Genomic DNA, 17,522 nt, shown 5'->3' with positions numbered 1-17,522 from the left:
GGACCAAAGTCAGTCATTATAATTTCAAAGCATTCAGCATTATTTTATTTTTGTTCTTTCCATTTACATTACTCAAATCCTCACAGATATGTTCTTTTCCTAGCTCTGCTTACTTCACTTTGCATGAGTTCATGTAAGTCTTCCCCAAGCTTCATTTTATTCAACACATCAATCATTTCTTACAACCCAATAATATTCCATCACATTTATGGCACAACTAGCTTAGTCATTCCCCAACTGACGGGCATCTACTTTGTTTCCAGTTCTTTGCTATCACAAAAGAGTACTGCTATAAATATTTTGGTTCTATGGGGTCTTTCTTGTCATTGACCTCCTGGAGGTATATGCCTAGCAGTGGAATCTACATTTAAATAACTGGAATTTTCATTAGAAACAGATCTTTAAAAAAAGAATAATGACAAGCAACTATCCTGCAAGAACTCTTTTTTTTTTTTTAAGATGATACCTACTAGAGGATTTCCTTAAAGCTTATTGACCCCTATCAGTTCTGGCTTAGACTATACTGCACCACCTTCCAGTGTTTCTTCTTGCAAAGAAGGCAAGCAAATTGAATCCACCGAGGGCGTTGTGCAATTTCCAATATCCCCTTAGCTTCCTTTCATCTCAATACTCCTGAATTGAGTTATTCTGGGAATTAAATGTGAGGGCAGCTGAAGTTACTTAACAGGGCTCTTAATGGGGGAAGGCGGGATGAAAGGGAAATTTTCTGGTAACAGATGGTATCCTGCCCACTGATCTAAACAAAACAACTCTGGTTAATAGAAGCATCCAAATAATGGGGCCCTCTCTCCTTACTATTAAGATGTCCTCATTAGCAGGCAAATATTGAATTAGATTTGTTTGAAAACAATCAGTCTTATTGTATAAACACTCCACTTTGACAGTCTTTGCTTCCCCTGTCAGTTTCCTCACAGCTGCAAAGTACGCAGGAGCCAACTAGGTTTTTTCAGTGCCATGACAAAATCATCACTCCAGTGCAGTGCAATTCAAACCAATCAAATATAATTTCTTCATAACAATAATGCAGCCACTTCCCGAAGGAAAAGCTATGTAAATGTTTGTTTCCCACAGGACCACCCCACGCGACATAAAGCAGTAGTGGCCTCTTCCTTTAACCAGAGAGTCTCTACCAAACCCATCTGTCTTAACCCTCATTAAAAAGAACAAAGTGTTCCCAGAGAAGGAAAAGGAAAATACCTCAGGAGAGATGCATCAATTTACTAATGACTTGTCCATCCTGAATGATCTTCCACCACATTCTAAGGAATTATACCTGGATTTTATTTATTAATTGGCTATATACAAAAGGTGCAGAAGGGAAAATAATATATATAGGTAAGAAGAAGCCTAGGGCTGTGTGTCCTGTCCATTCCAATACAAGCTGTGAAGCTAACCAAAAGGGAAAAAACGTGTATTTGTGGTGACCAGAGTCAAATTGTGAAAAGCAGCATGGCGTACTGGAAAGGGCCCTGTACCTTGAAGTCAGAAGACTAATATCCAAGTCCTTCTTGCTCGATGCGCCCTAAGGATTTACACCTACTAGTAAGTACCTTTGTCCCCAGGACTAGGGCCCTCTCTAGCTGAAGGGGTAACTGGGATGCCAGTGATGCCTGACAACAAACAGAAAATGCAGAAGAAACGCTAAAGCAAATTGTGCCGCTGTGATAGAGGAGGAGAAGGAGAAACTGTGCAGTGACTTGCACTGAGTGTGTGATGTTTATATTTCTAAAACCAGTGAGTAACTGTCAATTGCAATCTCCTTCCTAGATTCAGAGAAGGGCCTCAAAACACACCTCTCTACTCTCAAGTTCTTAGGAAGAATAAGTGTCCTAAAGGGAAAAGAAACAAGGTTTTGATGGACAAAAAAAGGATCTAAGGTGTAGGAAGGGAGATATGACCCTTGATCAGAATTCTAGAAAGGGAAGAATATTATACATAATAATATATAATATAATAAGGAGGAAGAAGCTGCTTGACCTTCAAAGAATGATACAGTTGAGACATAGAAACTATCAGGTAAGAAGCTCTTCCAGCAAGGGTCCAGTCTTGACTTATTCATGAATTGGATTTAAGTGAGGCAGAATTGCATAAACTCATCAGCCTCACTCTCTCTTCCAGAGTCACTGAAGTCCAGTGACAAGACAAAAGTTAAGATTATCGGCAATGGCCCAAGATGCAGTGGATGACCTTGACGTCCTCCACATCTGACCAAGCTCTAAGGGCTCCACAGCATCTGCTTCAGCTGCCTTCCTGGCCATTGGAACAAATTGTTCTTATTCACCCATTCTACTGAGGGAAGTCTTCATGTGCTTGGGAGAGACATTCCCCTAACTCACTGATAGGTCTGTGGTCTGTCAGTTACCTTCAACCTGCTCTAGCCTGTCTGCTGAGACAGTTGTACCCGGGTGTGACCTCTGTGCAGGCTACAGCTTCTTGAAGTCGCAAGTGAGAGTCTAGTGCCAGGTGGACACTAAAGGGGGATAAGCAGCCCTCACACCAGAGGTGCTAGTCCTCCTGAATACCCCATATAATACCCCATACTCATGGGTGAGACAACATGTAAATAAATACGTACACAGGAGATACATACAGAATTTGCAACGTAAGCTCCTTGATGGCAAGAACTGTCTCTTTGCTTGAAGGTATTCCCAGTGCTTAGCAGATTGCCTGGCACATACTAAGTGCTTAATGAATGTTTGTTAACTGACAAATAGAGAAGGTTCCAAGACATAAAAACATACAACTACTCACTTTAGCTAATTCATGTCCACACAAAAGATACTGACAGAAGGAACCTAAAGAGTATTACCACCATTTATGAAGTCTTGGGCAAAAAACTTGGGCAAAAGTCTTGGGCAAAAACCAGAGGGGTGCAGGATGTCCTCTCTTGCTGAGTGAAAGTATGCGATGCAGAAGAAAAAGGTTAATTTGGGAAGTGAACCGCTGGCTACTAAGGTGGTACCTGAGAATGGGATTTGGACTTCTTTCTGGACCATGGCTTAAAATACAAAGTTGACAAGTTCCAGGTCAGAGATGAAGCTTACCTAACAAAGGCTGTTAATAATGTATTTGTTGAGTGTCTTGAAAAAGTAACCAAAAGGGCTTTAAACAAAAATGAACAATGCTGGAAGAAGATTGCCTGTGCTTTATCCTCTCACATTAGTTACCATCGAGGGTAGTTACATTGAGACACACAGGCGTTCACAAGAGACAAAATCCAAGAAAAGAGCCAGTAGTAAAACTCCATGATCCTACATGCTTATTCATAAATGCCCAAAGTTTAGGCAATAAAAGAAACTAGAGATCTTAATGTAAGGGGGGAAATTTGATGTCACAGATATCACTGAGGCTTGGTGTTTTGAAACCCATGACTGGTCCATGGCTCTGGATGGGTATAGAAATAGGATAGGTAAAAAGGAAGGTAGGCAGCACTGAATACAAGAAGGTATATTCATGTGAGGAAATCCAAGAGTCAGCAAAGGAAGCAAGACATATGGATTGAGGTTAATGGAGGGAGAAACAGAAGTGACTTTGTCACAAGCATACTATAAACTCAGTACTGGAAGAGAAACGGATCACAAGCCTGGCACAGATGCATGATTTGTCCAGTCATCTGCTGATATTTTCTTTCTGCCAAAAGTAGAAAAGCTAACAACTTCTTGACTTTTCCTTAGTCATAATGTCTTCTTTTAGAAGGTGGAGGAAACAATAAGTGTGAACTCTATTCTGGATCTGATTTTCATTAAGAGAGTGAAACTGCTGGAGTGGAAATGATGGGAATCATGGGGGTAAGGGACTACTCCCTCCCAGAGTATGTGACTGAGGAGAAGAAATCCAGGCATAGTCCAATATGCACACTAGATTTTGGGAAAACATTCAGGGAATTGATATGGTTATACATGGAACTCACCAATCAATTTAAAGATTTTAAAAAAGAAATCTAAGGAAAATGGAAGCAAAGCTAGGTTACTGAGGATGAATACAAGAGCATGGCATGGCCCTGTAAAAAATAGTGTCAGAAGCACTAAAACTCATGAGCTGAGGCTGGTGTGGGAAGCTAAGAACATAGAGTTTTTACCAACTATATTGAAAGAAAAAGGAAGCTCAAAGAAGCATCGCATATTTGCTTGGGTAGATGGGATGATGATAACTGACAACCAAGAAAAGACAGAGCTGCTCAATTCTGAATTCACTTCTGTTTTCTCTGCCAAGGAAAACAGCCTTTGCACTAGAAACGACAGGGGAAAAAGACCAGTAGAGCGGTGATGACGAAGGTAATAAGTAAGGAAATAATAGGAGAGCACCTAGCTGCCCTTGATCAATTTAAGCCATTTGGTACAGGTGAACTACATCCTCAGGTACAAAATCTCAAAGAGCATTTATTTTGCTTCTTTTTAATGACTAAGTTATTTTATATTATTATGTGTTTGTATAAGAGTATATACATCACTTACATACCCTTGACCAAAGGTGCAAAACATACCACCCTATACAGTCAATAACATTCTGGCAAAGCAGATCAAAATGTAATTAAGAGAATATTTAACAAAATAAATAAAAATGCAATAAAACATAGATAGCATTACTATGTGGTTTTCTAAGTCAATAAGCCTCCCACAGGGAACCTTACCTATAGATTAATGGTACCTCTCCATTTTCTATTTGAGTTTGATACCAGTGTCCTAGAACAGGGGCGGGGAACCTGCGGCCTTGAGGCCACATTGTGGCCCTGTAGGTCCTCAAGTGTAGACCTTTGACTGAATCCAAACTTCATAAAACTTGAGGCCACATGTGGTGTCGAAGTCACAGGTTCCCCACCTCTGTCCTAGACTATTAGTTCCACGGTGGCCACAGTCAATTTAAACTTTCTAGTTTCCCTAACACCTACCACAGCGTTCTACACATAACAACTATATAAATGTTGAATTGAATTGGAGATTACGTAGAGATCTTTGATTTTAAAACTGTTATTTATTCTAAACTATAAATTATTTTATCTATTACTAACAATCTTAGAACTGGAAAGAACCATAGAGATCATTTAATCTGAACCTATCATTTAACAGACGAGGAAACTGATGCCCAAGAGGAAGTGACTTGCTCAGCTTCACATGGGTATCATTAACAGTTTACTGGCAAAGACAACACTGAATAGATTTCTTAACTTCAAGTCCCCAGAGTTTCTTCTACTATACTATGCCCTCTTAATTTACTTTGAGACTATAATTTATAGCTATTACAATAAAGATTTCCTTTCCTGGTTATAGCATTAGTTTTTAAAAGATCAAGGTGACTCCTAAGACTGGAAAATAACAGAGCCTGGGAAGAGGTTAGATGCCTTTGGAAGATTGCAGACCACCAAGATAGCACACTTAACACAGTTAATACCTCATTCCCTGCACACAGTGATTGAAAGTTCCAAAAGTACCTAAGGAAGGAGCTTTGGCACAGACTATGACCCATTAAGTAGAAGTTAAAATTATGTTTCACTGTATTTATTTATTAAGGACAAGTGGGGTTAGGATGAAGTCACTCCAAGGTATCCAGTGTTTGCTGACAGCCTTTTAGCAAGGTTAGTTGATATTCCTAATTAAGGACTTTACTTCAAATAATTAAGAAAAGGCAACCGACAAGTTTACATACCTCCCTAGTTTTCATAAATGGAAGGCAATTAATTTTAAATCCTGATTTGCTAGGGTAAGTTTGAAGTGTTAATTATAGTTTCAAAGTGCCCCCTGGGCATGGAGCCACTAGTAAAGGCTCCACTTACATAGGCTGCAATCTATTTTCCCTGGAGAAGGATTGTATCTTTCACTATGGAATAAAATGCATCTTGTAGAGTCTCTGCCCAGGTAAACACTTCTATGGGCTGGTAAAATGCTGTGTCCTGTGAGATAACTGAAAGTTCACAGAATCCTAGAGGTTAGGTCTGGTAAGGATCTTAGAGATCATCTAGTCCACTTCCCTTCTCATTTTATATCTGAGAAAACCGTGGCCCAAAGAGGGAATGTAACTTGTCCAACGCCACAGAGTAAATAATGAAGCTGGGATCAGAAACTGGGTCTCTGCCTTCGTGGTCCAATGCTTTCTTTTACATTTTCTGTTGGTCCTTCTGTCCAGAAAAAGTTAGAGTCAGAAGGCTGGCTGCCCCCTCCTTACCATTTTTATCCTCCAGCCAAACTGGGCAACTTGCTGTCTTCCTCAGTCCTCTAATCCCTTCCTCCATCCTATACCTTCAGATTTCTAATGCCTTTGCTACATCGTTGTCTATATTTAGGATGCTCTTTCACTCTCCCCATAATGATCCCCACCTCTCAACAGGTAAAGAATGTTACTGTCAAGATACCTATGGCCCTGGACACAACCAATAGAAATATCATCTTATGACTCACATGAGACCACTGACAAGCCTCTAGTAGAACCCAACAGCTCCAGACTGTAGATTTCCCTCAGTTAATTTTAGTACAAAGAGATCAAGGGGAAAGTAATATTAAGAAAGAAAGAAAGAAAAGAAAAGTAACAGGTTAAAAATTGCCAAGGAATAAGATGTAATTCAGGTGTTTTACAACCTTATCCACTAAACACTTATTCTTTCCTAGGTCTAAAGCTATTGTCTCCATTATGTCACTAAATCCATTGTTTTGGTTTAAAAATAAAAACAGTTCTTTGGTCTATCTCTAAATGGTATCAAAGAAAAGTATTTTCAAGTATCCATATGCATGCTGAAAAAAATCTGCAGTCAGTGGGTCTACTTTAGAGGTCTCTGATATCATTCATTCATTGGCACATTTCCAGGATACAGACTATATATAAAGCACTGTGAGTGAATATGCTGAAAAATGCTATGCAGCAAACTCATTTTGGTTTTGTTTTGTTTTTTGCTTTTTGGTGAGGCAAGTGGGGTTAAGTGACTTGCCCAGGGTCACACAGCTAATAAGTGTCAAGTGTTTGGTCTGAGGCCAGATCTGAACTCAGGTCCTCCTGACTTCAGGGCAGGTGCTCTATCCACTGCGCCACCTAGCTGCCCCTCAGCAAACTCATTTTGGACAGCAATTTTGATCAATCATTTTGGGAGCAGCTACTAAACAGGATCTTGAAGTGACCCCATCAAGGGCACTATTTGAGTGATCCTGCAAGACATCAGTCCCACTGGCCACCACTAAAAATGATCCCATTTGGATCTCCAGATTTGGGCTACACTGTTAATTGGGAGGATTCCAGATAAGGCCCACACAAATAGAGTGTTCAAACATATTTCACTGAAAACACTACTCCATATGGTAGCTGAAGTAGATAAGTACACTAGAATTGTGCTCAGGGCAATTATAACTGAGCATTACCCTACTCTGGTCACTTTTTGATCAGTCATAGTGAGGGTCTCTCATAATTTAGCCACTCAACTCATACCCACATCTGGTAGTTACAAGTCCAGGTGTTAACTCAGGCTAAGATAGTAACAATAACTCAACTCAATCCACTCCACAGCAAATCACTCATACAGCACAGTGGACAATTTGGTGAAAGGAAAAAAGTCAAAGAATGTTCCCCACCTCCCTGAGATTTAGTGGGGAGGTGGAGGAAATAGTAGTGGCATCAATGAATTAAGTCAGAACTGAAACTGAATATTTTGGGTATGTTAATGATTATTGAATCTTTGACTCCTTTTCTAGCCTCTTCCAAAATAATTTGGTCTGTCACAAAGTTGCTGGCTGAGAAGGAAGAAGTTAAAAAAAAAAAAGACAGCAGGTTGGGTAGAGATGCCAGGAATCAATAGAATAGAAAACATCTTCTATCTTTCTCTGTGAAATAGATTAAATCATGTTAACATTTGAATAGTGTTTTTCTTCTATGAATACCAATGTATTAAATGAGACAATTTCACAATTTAAAAAAGAGATAAAAAGAGATCAAACAAATAAATATGAGTCAATCACAAGCTAAAATTCAAATTCTAGGAAATAAAGACAAGACCCTGGGGCCATATTTACCTATACGATTTATGAAGTTCCATGACCTTTTCTTCAAGCTCTTTGGTCTGATTTGGGGCCAGTTTAAACTCACTAACATAATCAGCACCATGAAGTTCTGGGTCATAGTCTCCCAATTCAGATTGGACAGTGTAAGAACTCAGCAGAGCTAAAGTGGCAAAGGAGCAGGGCAGTCGTCCTGTAACAATGTCCTGCCGAAGCTGAAGACATAAGTAATACCTGCAGTCAAAAGGGAAAAAACAGCATCGCGTTAGACTACTCTAAGGGGAAATTGAGAAAAATTGTTTTACCAAATAGCTCCATGCTATCTTTTACATAAAAAATGCCACCATGTCCCCATCAGGAAGCCATGCCCTTGGGGTGATTCTTCCACGAGTAGAGACTTCTAGTGGACACACTAGTGCCAGGTGTTTCTTGTGTTCAACAACACTCCTCTTCCTGAGAGATGACCAGTGGCAAGGAGGAGAGCCCATACTATGTGCTACTGCATATCAAGTCTCTCTGTAACCCAGGCTTAGTTCAGTTTGTTAGGGCATTGGTTTCGTCAATACTGTCCTAAGCATCTGAACTAACCAGAGGATAATGAGTGACTGATACTAATATGGATAGAGTCTCTTTTTTGTTTTGTTTTTTTAATTTATTAATTCATTTATTTTTAGTTTTCAACATTCACTTCCGTAAGAATTTGAGTTCTAAATTTTCTCCCCCTTAGTTCCCTCCCCCCTCCCAAGATGGCATGCAATCCTATATAGGCTATACATATACATTGACATTAAACATTTTCACATTAATCATGATGTAAAGGAGAATTAGAATCAATGTTAGAAACCACGAGAAAGAAGAAACAAAAAAAAAAAAAGAGAGAGAGAGAGAGAGAGCAAATAGCATGTTTCAAATTTGCATTCAGACTCCATAACTATTTCTCTGGATGTGGATAGCATTTTCCTTTTGGAGATGTCTTAGATCCCTGCATTGTTGAGAAGAGCTAAATTTATCAAAGTTAGTCATCGCACAATGTTGCTGTTACTGTGTACAGTGTTCTCCTGGTTCTGCTCACTTTACTCAGCATCAGTTCATGTAAGTCTTTCTCCCAAAAAAGAAAAAAAAAAGATTCTGGATCTCCTTTGGAGTAGGTAGGTGGAGCAGTAGATAGAGCACCAGCCTTGGAGTCTGGAGAACCTGAGTTCAAATCTGGCCTCAAGACACTTGACACTTACTAGCTGTGTGACCCTGGGCAAGTCACTTAACCCTGATTATCTTGCCAAAAAACAAAACAAAACATTAAAAAAACCATTTTCATCTCTGTTCTCAAAGATTCAGAAAAATACCACCAGCCTCCTGGAAACTCAAAGCTCTCCAAAATGAAGACTAAAAAAAGATTATTGGAATCTCTTTGAATCAATTTTTTTTTAGACAAGGAGTAGAAAGATGCACTACTGTCACAACTATGAGAGGCAACTACCCTCCAAAAAGAGATACCCTAAATAAGTTTTGCAAACAGAGGTATGGTACACTATGGGTGTGCACACTGAAGATGACTAGCCGAGGCGTTAGAGTAAAAGTTACATAATGACTGCATAGTTTTACAGAATTTCCACAGAATATAAAGTCAGGGGAATTTTGGTGCTGGAGGCTTTCAGAATGCCTAGTCCAAACCTTTCATTTTGTAGACGAGAAAACTGAGGCCTAGAAAGAGAAAGAAACTTATCCCAGCTCACATCATGAATGGCAGCATGACAAAGCCAGGATTTGATCTCAAGTCTCTGAATTCTCAGCCTGGTGATCCTTGCTCAATACTATCTAAACAACCTCTTCACCACCATCACTTTTTTTAATACTCTGGAAAGACCTTGGTGAAATCTTAGAAATACAATAAAAGTCACTTCTTAAATTAGACAAATCTCTTGAAATTAATCAGGCTTTAAAAAGTAATTACAGGACGTTTCACAGTGACAGGTGCAATCCTTCTTCCATGCCTAGATTATTCTCTCTCCTCAACTCCAACACTTGGCTTCTTTCAAGACAGCCTGAATCCCACCTTCTGGAGGAGCCTGGGCCCAGTGTCCCTCCCCCTCTCCCACTGCAGTGCTTTCCCTTGGAGGTCATCTTCCATTTGCACTGTATAGAGCTTTGATGTACAATTTTCTGCATGCTGTTTCTCCTTTGAAACGTGAGCACCTTAAGGACAAAGACTCTGGCACCTTGGACATCCCACTTTTGTAAGGTTCAGCTTCTTCATCAATATGAAGAGTAGCCTGCATAGCATCTAGAGTCAATTTCAATTCCAAAATGACACAATTCTACAATCCTAAGTGAGGGCAGAAATTCAGAAGTTAAGAACTAAAACTCTGGGCCTTCAGAATATCAGAGAGTATGAGAGAAGAGGCTGAAAGAAAAGTTTCCCTCTACAACATTTCCACCCAAGTCTTCTAGAACATAGTGGTACCTTTTCCACAACTTGGACAGAACATTTAGAGTAGTCAGAGCTGTGTGGCACAAATATGCCAACTCATGTATTGACCGCATCTATATCATCCTCCTTACACCAATCAGGGAAAAATACAGGCATTTGGAATCTGCAGTTATGCATATCCAAAGCTACCTCATAGGTTATATTGAGCCCTCTTTTGTCTCAGAGTTTCTAGCTTAACAGCTCTTCATCTTTCCCACTCTGAAAATGAAAAGTCCTAGTACTTAGGATAATGGAAATTACTTTTAATTAACTTAATTAATAATTCAAATATTACCTTGTTATATCTTCTGATAATTGTGCTGGGTCAGGTGGATAAAACTTCACATTGAATGTAAAATTCCAAGGGGCTCCTGTAAATATACAAAAGCACTGTATAACTTATACCAACTAACATAGGAAAACTGACCAATAGGTCAAAAGGATCTACATCAATAATGTTCTAGGTACACTACTTGCTAGGGAGAGGGATGTCAACCAAAAAGAAATAAAAGAAAAGAAAGACAAGAGAGCCACTGAAACACGGCTTTTGAAATAAGCAGACTAGGACAGAAGGGATCACAGTCAAGCAGGATAGCTCTGAAAGTAACAAGTTGAATTTATTTTATACTTAAAAAAAAAGCAAGCTGTCTATAATAAAGATTTGAAGTTTCATTTCTATTGTGTGTACACAATATAGAAGTGCTCATTTTCATTGATGTTTATTAGGCTCAGAAAAAATTTGGGGGAAAAAACCACCTAAATACAAAGCTTGTAATCCATAGGGCTGTTCCTTGGTCTCATGTCGTTTAGAACAAATGTGGGAGAAGGCAGAAAGGTATTGGGAAAGTGTATGTCCCCATAAATCTGCATAAGAGAGAAAGCTATATCATAGGAAAAATAGTACTAGAGACACCTATAAGTTCACATTAGACAAAAATCAAAGAGGCCAGTAACGAAATTAATAGCCTCAGCATCTACTCAAATGTAAGAAATATGGGTTACAAGCAAGGTAAACTAAATCAGGGCTTCTTAAACTTTTTCCACTCGAAACCCCTTTTTGCATTTCAGCATCATTCACTGGCATTGTGTGGCATGACAGTATAGGCAGTAAAAGTGCACATGCTTTGTGTTCAGAACCAAGGCTGAAATGACCCAGAACAGAAACACCTCTGATTCATTACACGTTTGATTTTCAATTAATTTTTGGTCATTATGCATTCAGAAACCATTTACTGTTGCCAAATTTTTCATGACCCCCAGAGTTTCAGAAGCACTGAACTAGAACACCTAATATAAGGAGGAGAATTTTATGTCCTAAGTTTTGCTGAGACTTGGTGAGATAAAATCCATTACCATACTTCTGGATGAGTATATTTTGTTAAAAAAAAAAACAAGTAAAAGGGGGTGGGGGAGCTAGCACTGTTTATTAAGAAAATATATGCTCATGAAGAAATCCAGGAACCAGAATGATGATGGCAGGAGAAGCCTGGTGAAGAACTTAACCTCTCTGGGCCTCAGTTTCCTCATGTATAAAATGAGAGAGTTAGACTCTCAGATCTCTTCTAGCTCTAAATCTATGATCTTTTGAATATTTGGGTCAAACATCAGAGGAGGCAGAAACAAAAGTGGCATTGTTATCACAGTATACTATGAATAACCCTGCACAGAAAGATGAAAGGGCCGAGAAATTCAGGAAAGAAATCAAAACCCTCCTCAGAAAAAAGATATATTAGTACTGGGAGTCTTCAGTTATCCAAATGTCTATTAGATCTCTCTCTGTATCAAAAGTTTTATGGACTAGAGCAGAGCACAACCAACGTCACCGGGACACTGAGTCATCAAGAAAAAGTTCAATTACACTGATGAAAGAGGCAAAAAGTATGAAATAGTTATAAAATACTACCACTGAAATGGTTAAAACAAGAGATTGGTATTTCGTAGACTAAACTTCAATCACCTGGAAAATTCATTACCCAAGGACTCCAGATACATAAAGCCTTATAGAAATGGCAGCAACAGTTAAATAAGCGCATCTGGATTCATATACAAACACACAGATTTAAATAATCTTGTTCCCCTGAAACTCACAAAAGCAGCATCACCTGTCCTTAGCCACACCCCCCCAAAAAAAATCCATGCTGAAAAGACAAACACACACTAGCACTGTAAGCCATAAAATCCCATGGATCAAAGCACTTGTGACCCTCCACTTCATTTCTTACCTAGTCTAATGTAATGGTGAACTCCCACATCCTCTAAGCAATCTATTGCCCACTTTCTGTGAGCTAAGACATGACTACAATATAATGAAAAACAAAAAGGGCTCAAAATGTACACTGAATAATAATATTTTACTAGAATTACGCTTTGTATACTATTTCTTTGCCTCCCAATAGAATTGCTACTCACCCACCTCCCTTCTTAAAAATTTCTATTACAGGCAATAAAGCACGAGCATCTGCTTGAGCAGCTATGGAGACTACAGGTCTCCAAAACCCATTTTACTTTTCTACTTTGATTCTGTTATGGTCAGAAAAACTAGCCACAATGGAGAATTATGTGTTTGATAAGAGATTCTATAAAGTCCTTAAGGGCCTGACTTCAGACGCGTTGTAACAACTACTTAGGGACTTAACTCAATGAGGGAGGGGTGAGGTGTTGTGTTTAATTAAGTAAACTATTTAAGAGAATATCTATATATAACATTACCAATTTTCAGAGAATTATGGTCACTCTTCTACAAAAGGAATTATTCAGCTCTCTAAATTTGCATTCCTGCTTATAAAAGTCTTCTCTGCTATTTCTCTGGGAACTTCTGGAATTCATCTTGTCTCACCTTCTTGTTGCTTGAGGCTTTTCTCCTTAAACTATTCTAATTGCTAGGGGCCATCTCCAGTCACCCTGATCTATATCTCACCACTGGGCCCAGATGGCTCTGGAGAAGAAAGTGAGGCTGGTGACATTGCATAGCCCTCTCTCACTTAAATTCAATTCACTTGCAAGTCATGGCACCACTTTCCTGATACACAAACACAAAAGTAGAGCCCGATAATTTATAATTTGTCTTAAAGATAATTTTTTTAAAATGTTTTTATTGATTTTTTGTTTCTGACATTACTGTAGTACCCCATGTATCCCTACCCCTCCCTGACCTTGAGAGCCATCCCATTTAACAAATAGTAATTTTGTAGTGCACCACCCCCAAAAAAGTAAGCAAAACTGATCAATTCATTGAAAAAGTCCAGAAACTTGCAATGTGTAACACCTGTGGACCTTCTACCTCCACAAAGGGGTGGGTTGAGCATGTCTTCTCATATTTGTTCATATGAGGCCCATTTGATCTTTATCATTTTATTATATTTACTTTTGATTGTTTTGTGTGTGGTTGTTCTTTCCATTTACATGTGATAGTTACTGTGTATATTGTTTTCTTGCTCTGCTTACTTCACTTTGCATTAGCTTATATAGCTCTTTTCATGCTTATCTATATTCATCACTCACATAATTTCTTACAGCACAGTAATAATCCATTATGTTGATGTACCACAATTTGTTTAATTATTCTCCAACTGATGAGCATTTACTTTGTTTCCATTCTTAGTTATCAGAAGAAGAAAAAAAGTGCTGCTATAAATAGTCGGAAGAATATGGTGAGTTTCTTCTTACTGATGGCTTCCTTGGGGTATAAATCTAGTAATGGAGTTTCAGGTTCAAAGAGTATGGATGTTTTATTGTTTGCATACTTCCTAATTGCTTTCCAAAATAGCTGTAACACTTTACAGCTCCACCAACAATGTATTAGTGTGACTATCTTTCCATAGCTACTCCAACATTGACTGTTGCATGTTTTGCCATTTTTGCCAATTTGCAGGGTGTAAGGTAAAATTTCAGGATTGTTTTGATTTGCATTTCTCTTACTATTAATGATTTGGAACATTTTTTTCATGTGGTTGTGAATACTTTGCAGTTTTTTGAGAACTGTTTGTTCATATCCATTGACCATTTATCTATTGGGGAATAGCTATTAGTCTTAAATTTATTAATCATTTCCATATTTTGATAACATACTCTTATCAAAGAAATTTGATACAAAGTTTTTTTCCCTATTTGACTATTTACTATCTCATCCTAGATGCAGTGATATTGTCTGAAGCTGTGCAGCTTCTTTTTTTTAAATTAATTTATTTTTAGTTTTCAACAATCACTTCCATAAGCTTCTTAGTTCCAAATATTCTCTCCCTCCCTCCTCACCTCCCTCCCCAAGACATCATGTAATCTGATATAGGCTCTGCATAGACATTCCTATTAAACATTTTTGCATTAGTCATGTTGTAAGGAAAAATCAGAACCAATGGGAGGAACCACAAGAGAAGAGGAAAGAAAACGGAAGAAAAAAAAAGTTCTTTCTCTGGATGTGGACAGCATTTTCCATCATGAGACTTTTGGAGATGTCTTAGATTCTTGCATTGCTGAGAAGAGATAAATTTATCAAATTTAGTCATCGCACAATGTTACTGTTACTGTGTACAACATTCTCCTGGTTCTGCTCACTTCACTCAGCATCAGTCCATACAAGTCTTTCCAGGATTTGCTGAAGTCCGCTTGCCCATCATTTCTTATAGCACAATAGTATTCCATTACATTCATACACCACAACTTGTTCAGCCATTCCCCAATTGATGGGCATCCCCTCAATTTCCAATTCTTTGCCACCACAAAAAGAGCTGCTATCAATATTTTTGTACATGTGGGCCCTTTTCCCATTTTTATGATCTCTTTGGGATACAGCCCTAGAAGGGCTATTGCTGGGTCTGAGGGTATGCACCTTTTTATAGCCCTTTGGGCATAGTTCCAAATTGCTCTCCAAAATGATTGGATCAGTTCACAACTCCACCAACAATGCATTAGTATTCCAATTTTCCCACATCCTCTCCAACATTTATCATTTTCCTGTTTTGTCAGCTGTGCAGCTTTAAGTAATCAAAGTTATCTATTTTATCTTTTGTAATTGCCTCTATCTCTTGTTTGAGAAATGAGAGAAGAAGAATTGGAGACGATGATTATAGACAACTTTTTCTAGGACTTTGGCTATGAGAGGGAGGAGACGGATAAGATAGACTGAAAAAATGCTAGGGTTAAGTGAGAGTTTTTAAGAACTGGGGAGAACTGAGCATGTTTGTAGGCAAAAGGAAAGGACTGAGTGTGTGTGAGTGTGTGAGAGTGTGTGTGTGTGTGTGTGTGTGTGAAAGTAAAATGTACATATTATATAACATTATACATTTTGTGTCTGTGTGTATACATATATATGTGTGTGTATATATATATATATATATATATAAAATATGCCCATGAGAAATTAAATACTGGTAGGAGTGGTGGGAGGATGATTATAGGAACATACTGCCAGGGAAGCAAGAAGGAAATGGAATCAGGGGTACAAATAAAGGGTTTGTTTGGCTTTGGTGAGGATAATGGAAATTCCTTCTTAAAGACTGAAGTAGGGGGCAGCTAGGTGGTGCAGTGTATAGAGCACCAGCCCTGGAGTCAGGAGGACCTGAGTTCAAATCTGGCCTCAGACACATAACACTAGCTGTGACTGAACAAGTCACTTACCCCCAAATTGCCTCACAAAAAAAAAAAAAAAGACTGAAGTAAAGGATAGGAAGGGGATGATGTCAAGGGATTCTGATATCCAATTGAGGAGAGAAGAGAGAGCCCATGGGCAAGGGAATGGCCTCTATTTTCTCAGTAAAGTATGAGGTAAAGTGATATACAGACATTAATAGCTTGTTTTTAAATGTTCTGTGGGTATGCTTCCATAGCATTTTATTTCACCTTTAACAATGATTAATTTTAATTAACAATGACATTTGCTAATTGTAGAAATTTTTAAAAATTATATTGAGGGAGTTCAGATGCTCCAACAATTATTCTATTTAAACACCCTGGATAATTAATGTAAGGTCCTCAAGAAACTGTAAATCTATGTTCTCCTTCAATGTTTAACTTAACATGAGACAACACAGTAAAAGAGATGTCTGAAAACAAATCAAAGCCAGAGCCCAGTAAATATAACCCATTTCTATTGCCTTATAATAGAAAAGTTTAAAATAGTACTCCACTTAGGAAAATAATTCTTAACCTGACTGTCAAAGCCAATTCATAACTTTTAATGGGTTAATTGTTATAATTTTTAACAAGTTGAAGACACAGCCTATTTTACTGTGCTTTGGTCCAGGCACCACTAACTTATATACATTCTAACTGGGTCTGAAATGAAGTTTAGATTTAGAATATCTATATCCTTTCTCACCTCCCCTCCTCCCCACTAACCCATAAAAGTCTGGCTAAACAAAAATAGTAAAAGCAAATGTACAAAAAGGAATTCTTAAGCCACTTGAGAATAAACTATTTTCAAGTGTCATAGAAGAACCAGTTATATAAATCTATATAAATCTGGCTCTGATCAAACAAAATTTCATTTCCTAATGTATAATTCAGACTAGTTTTTCTCTCCACTTAGTCCAATTAGTTTAAAATTAGCTTAGATTAGCTAAAGCTCCAATACATAATGTAATATACATCTACCATGAGGAGAGCACTGCTCATTCAACATTGCTACAACTCTTTCTCCCATATCAGGGTGGCAAAATACACATTGTTAAAAGTCATCTTCATTATGCAAAACATCTCTATCAAATGCTGAGGCTGAGAAACCATTTTTCTTAGAAGTCAGGAAACATTAAAGGCAAGTTTTCTATAGTTTCAAATATTATTGTATTGAGTCCTTGGAAGTCTCCCAGTTGGGGTTATTGTTGTGTAACACTCAACTTCATCAGCATAGGATAGAAAATATCTAAGAAGTGGGGAAAGAACTTAAGGACCCTAGCCAGCTACTAGAGTAAGAACTTACTATTTGATAAAAACTGCTGGAAAAACTGGAACGTAGTCTGGCAGAAATTTGGAGAGTTAAAAAATAGCCATTCTGAAAAACAATTTGGAATCATACCCCCAAAGTTACAAAACTGTGCACACTTCCTGACCCACTGATACTACTACTA

At 38.2% G+C, this 17,522-nt stretch overlaps 1 protein-coding gene across 8 annotated transcripts in view; it reads right to left on the bottom strand.

Moving 5' to 3' along the window:
* Positions 1-17,522, bottom strand: part of EPB41 (erythrocyte membrane protein band 4.1) — a 207,054-nt gene that overhangs the window by 73,621 nt on the left and 115,911 nt on the right. For all 8 annotated transcript variants that reach the window (XM_027864668.1, XM_027864661.1, XM_027864662.1 and 5 more), the window contains exons 6-7: positions 10,757-10,832; positions 8,010-8,228 (exon numbers count right to left, since the gene is read on the bottom strand). In XM_027864668.1, the coding sequence (XP_027720469.1) occupies positions 8,010-8,228; positions 10,757-10,832 (295 nt within the window). The remainder of the gene's footprint in view (positions 1-8,009; positions 8,229-10,756; positions 10,833-17,522) is intronic.

The sequence above is a fragment of the Vombatus ursinus genome, unplaced genomic scaffold, assembly GCF_900497805.2.
Source record: "Vombatus ursinus unplaced genomic scaffold, bare-nosed wombat genome assembly UNPS02014775.1, whole genome shotgun sequence".
NCBI classification, from domain to species: Eukaryota; Metazoa; Chordata; class Mammalia; order Diprotodontia; family Vombatidae; genus Vombatus; species Vombatus ursinus.
The sequence above is the reverse complement of the archived record's forward strand: the minus strand, read 5'-3'. Positions and strand labels throughout refer to the sequence as shown.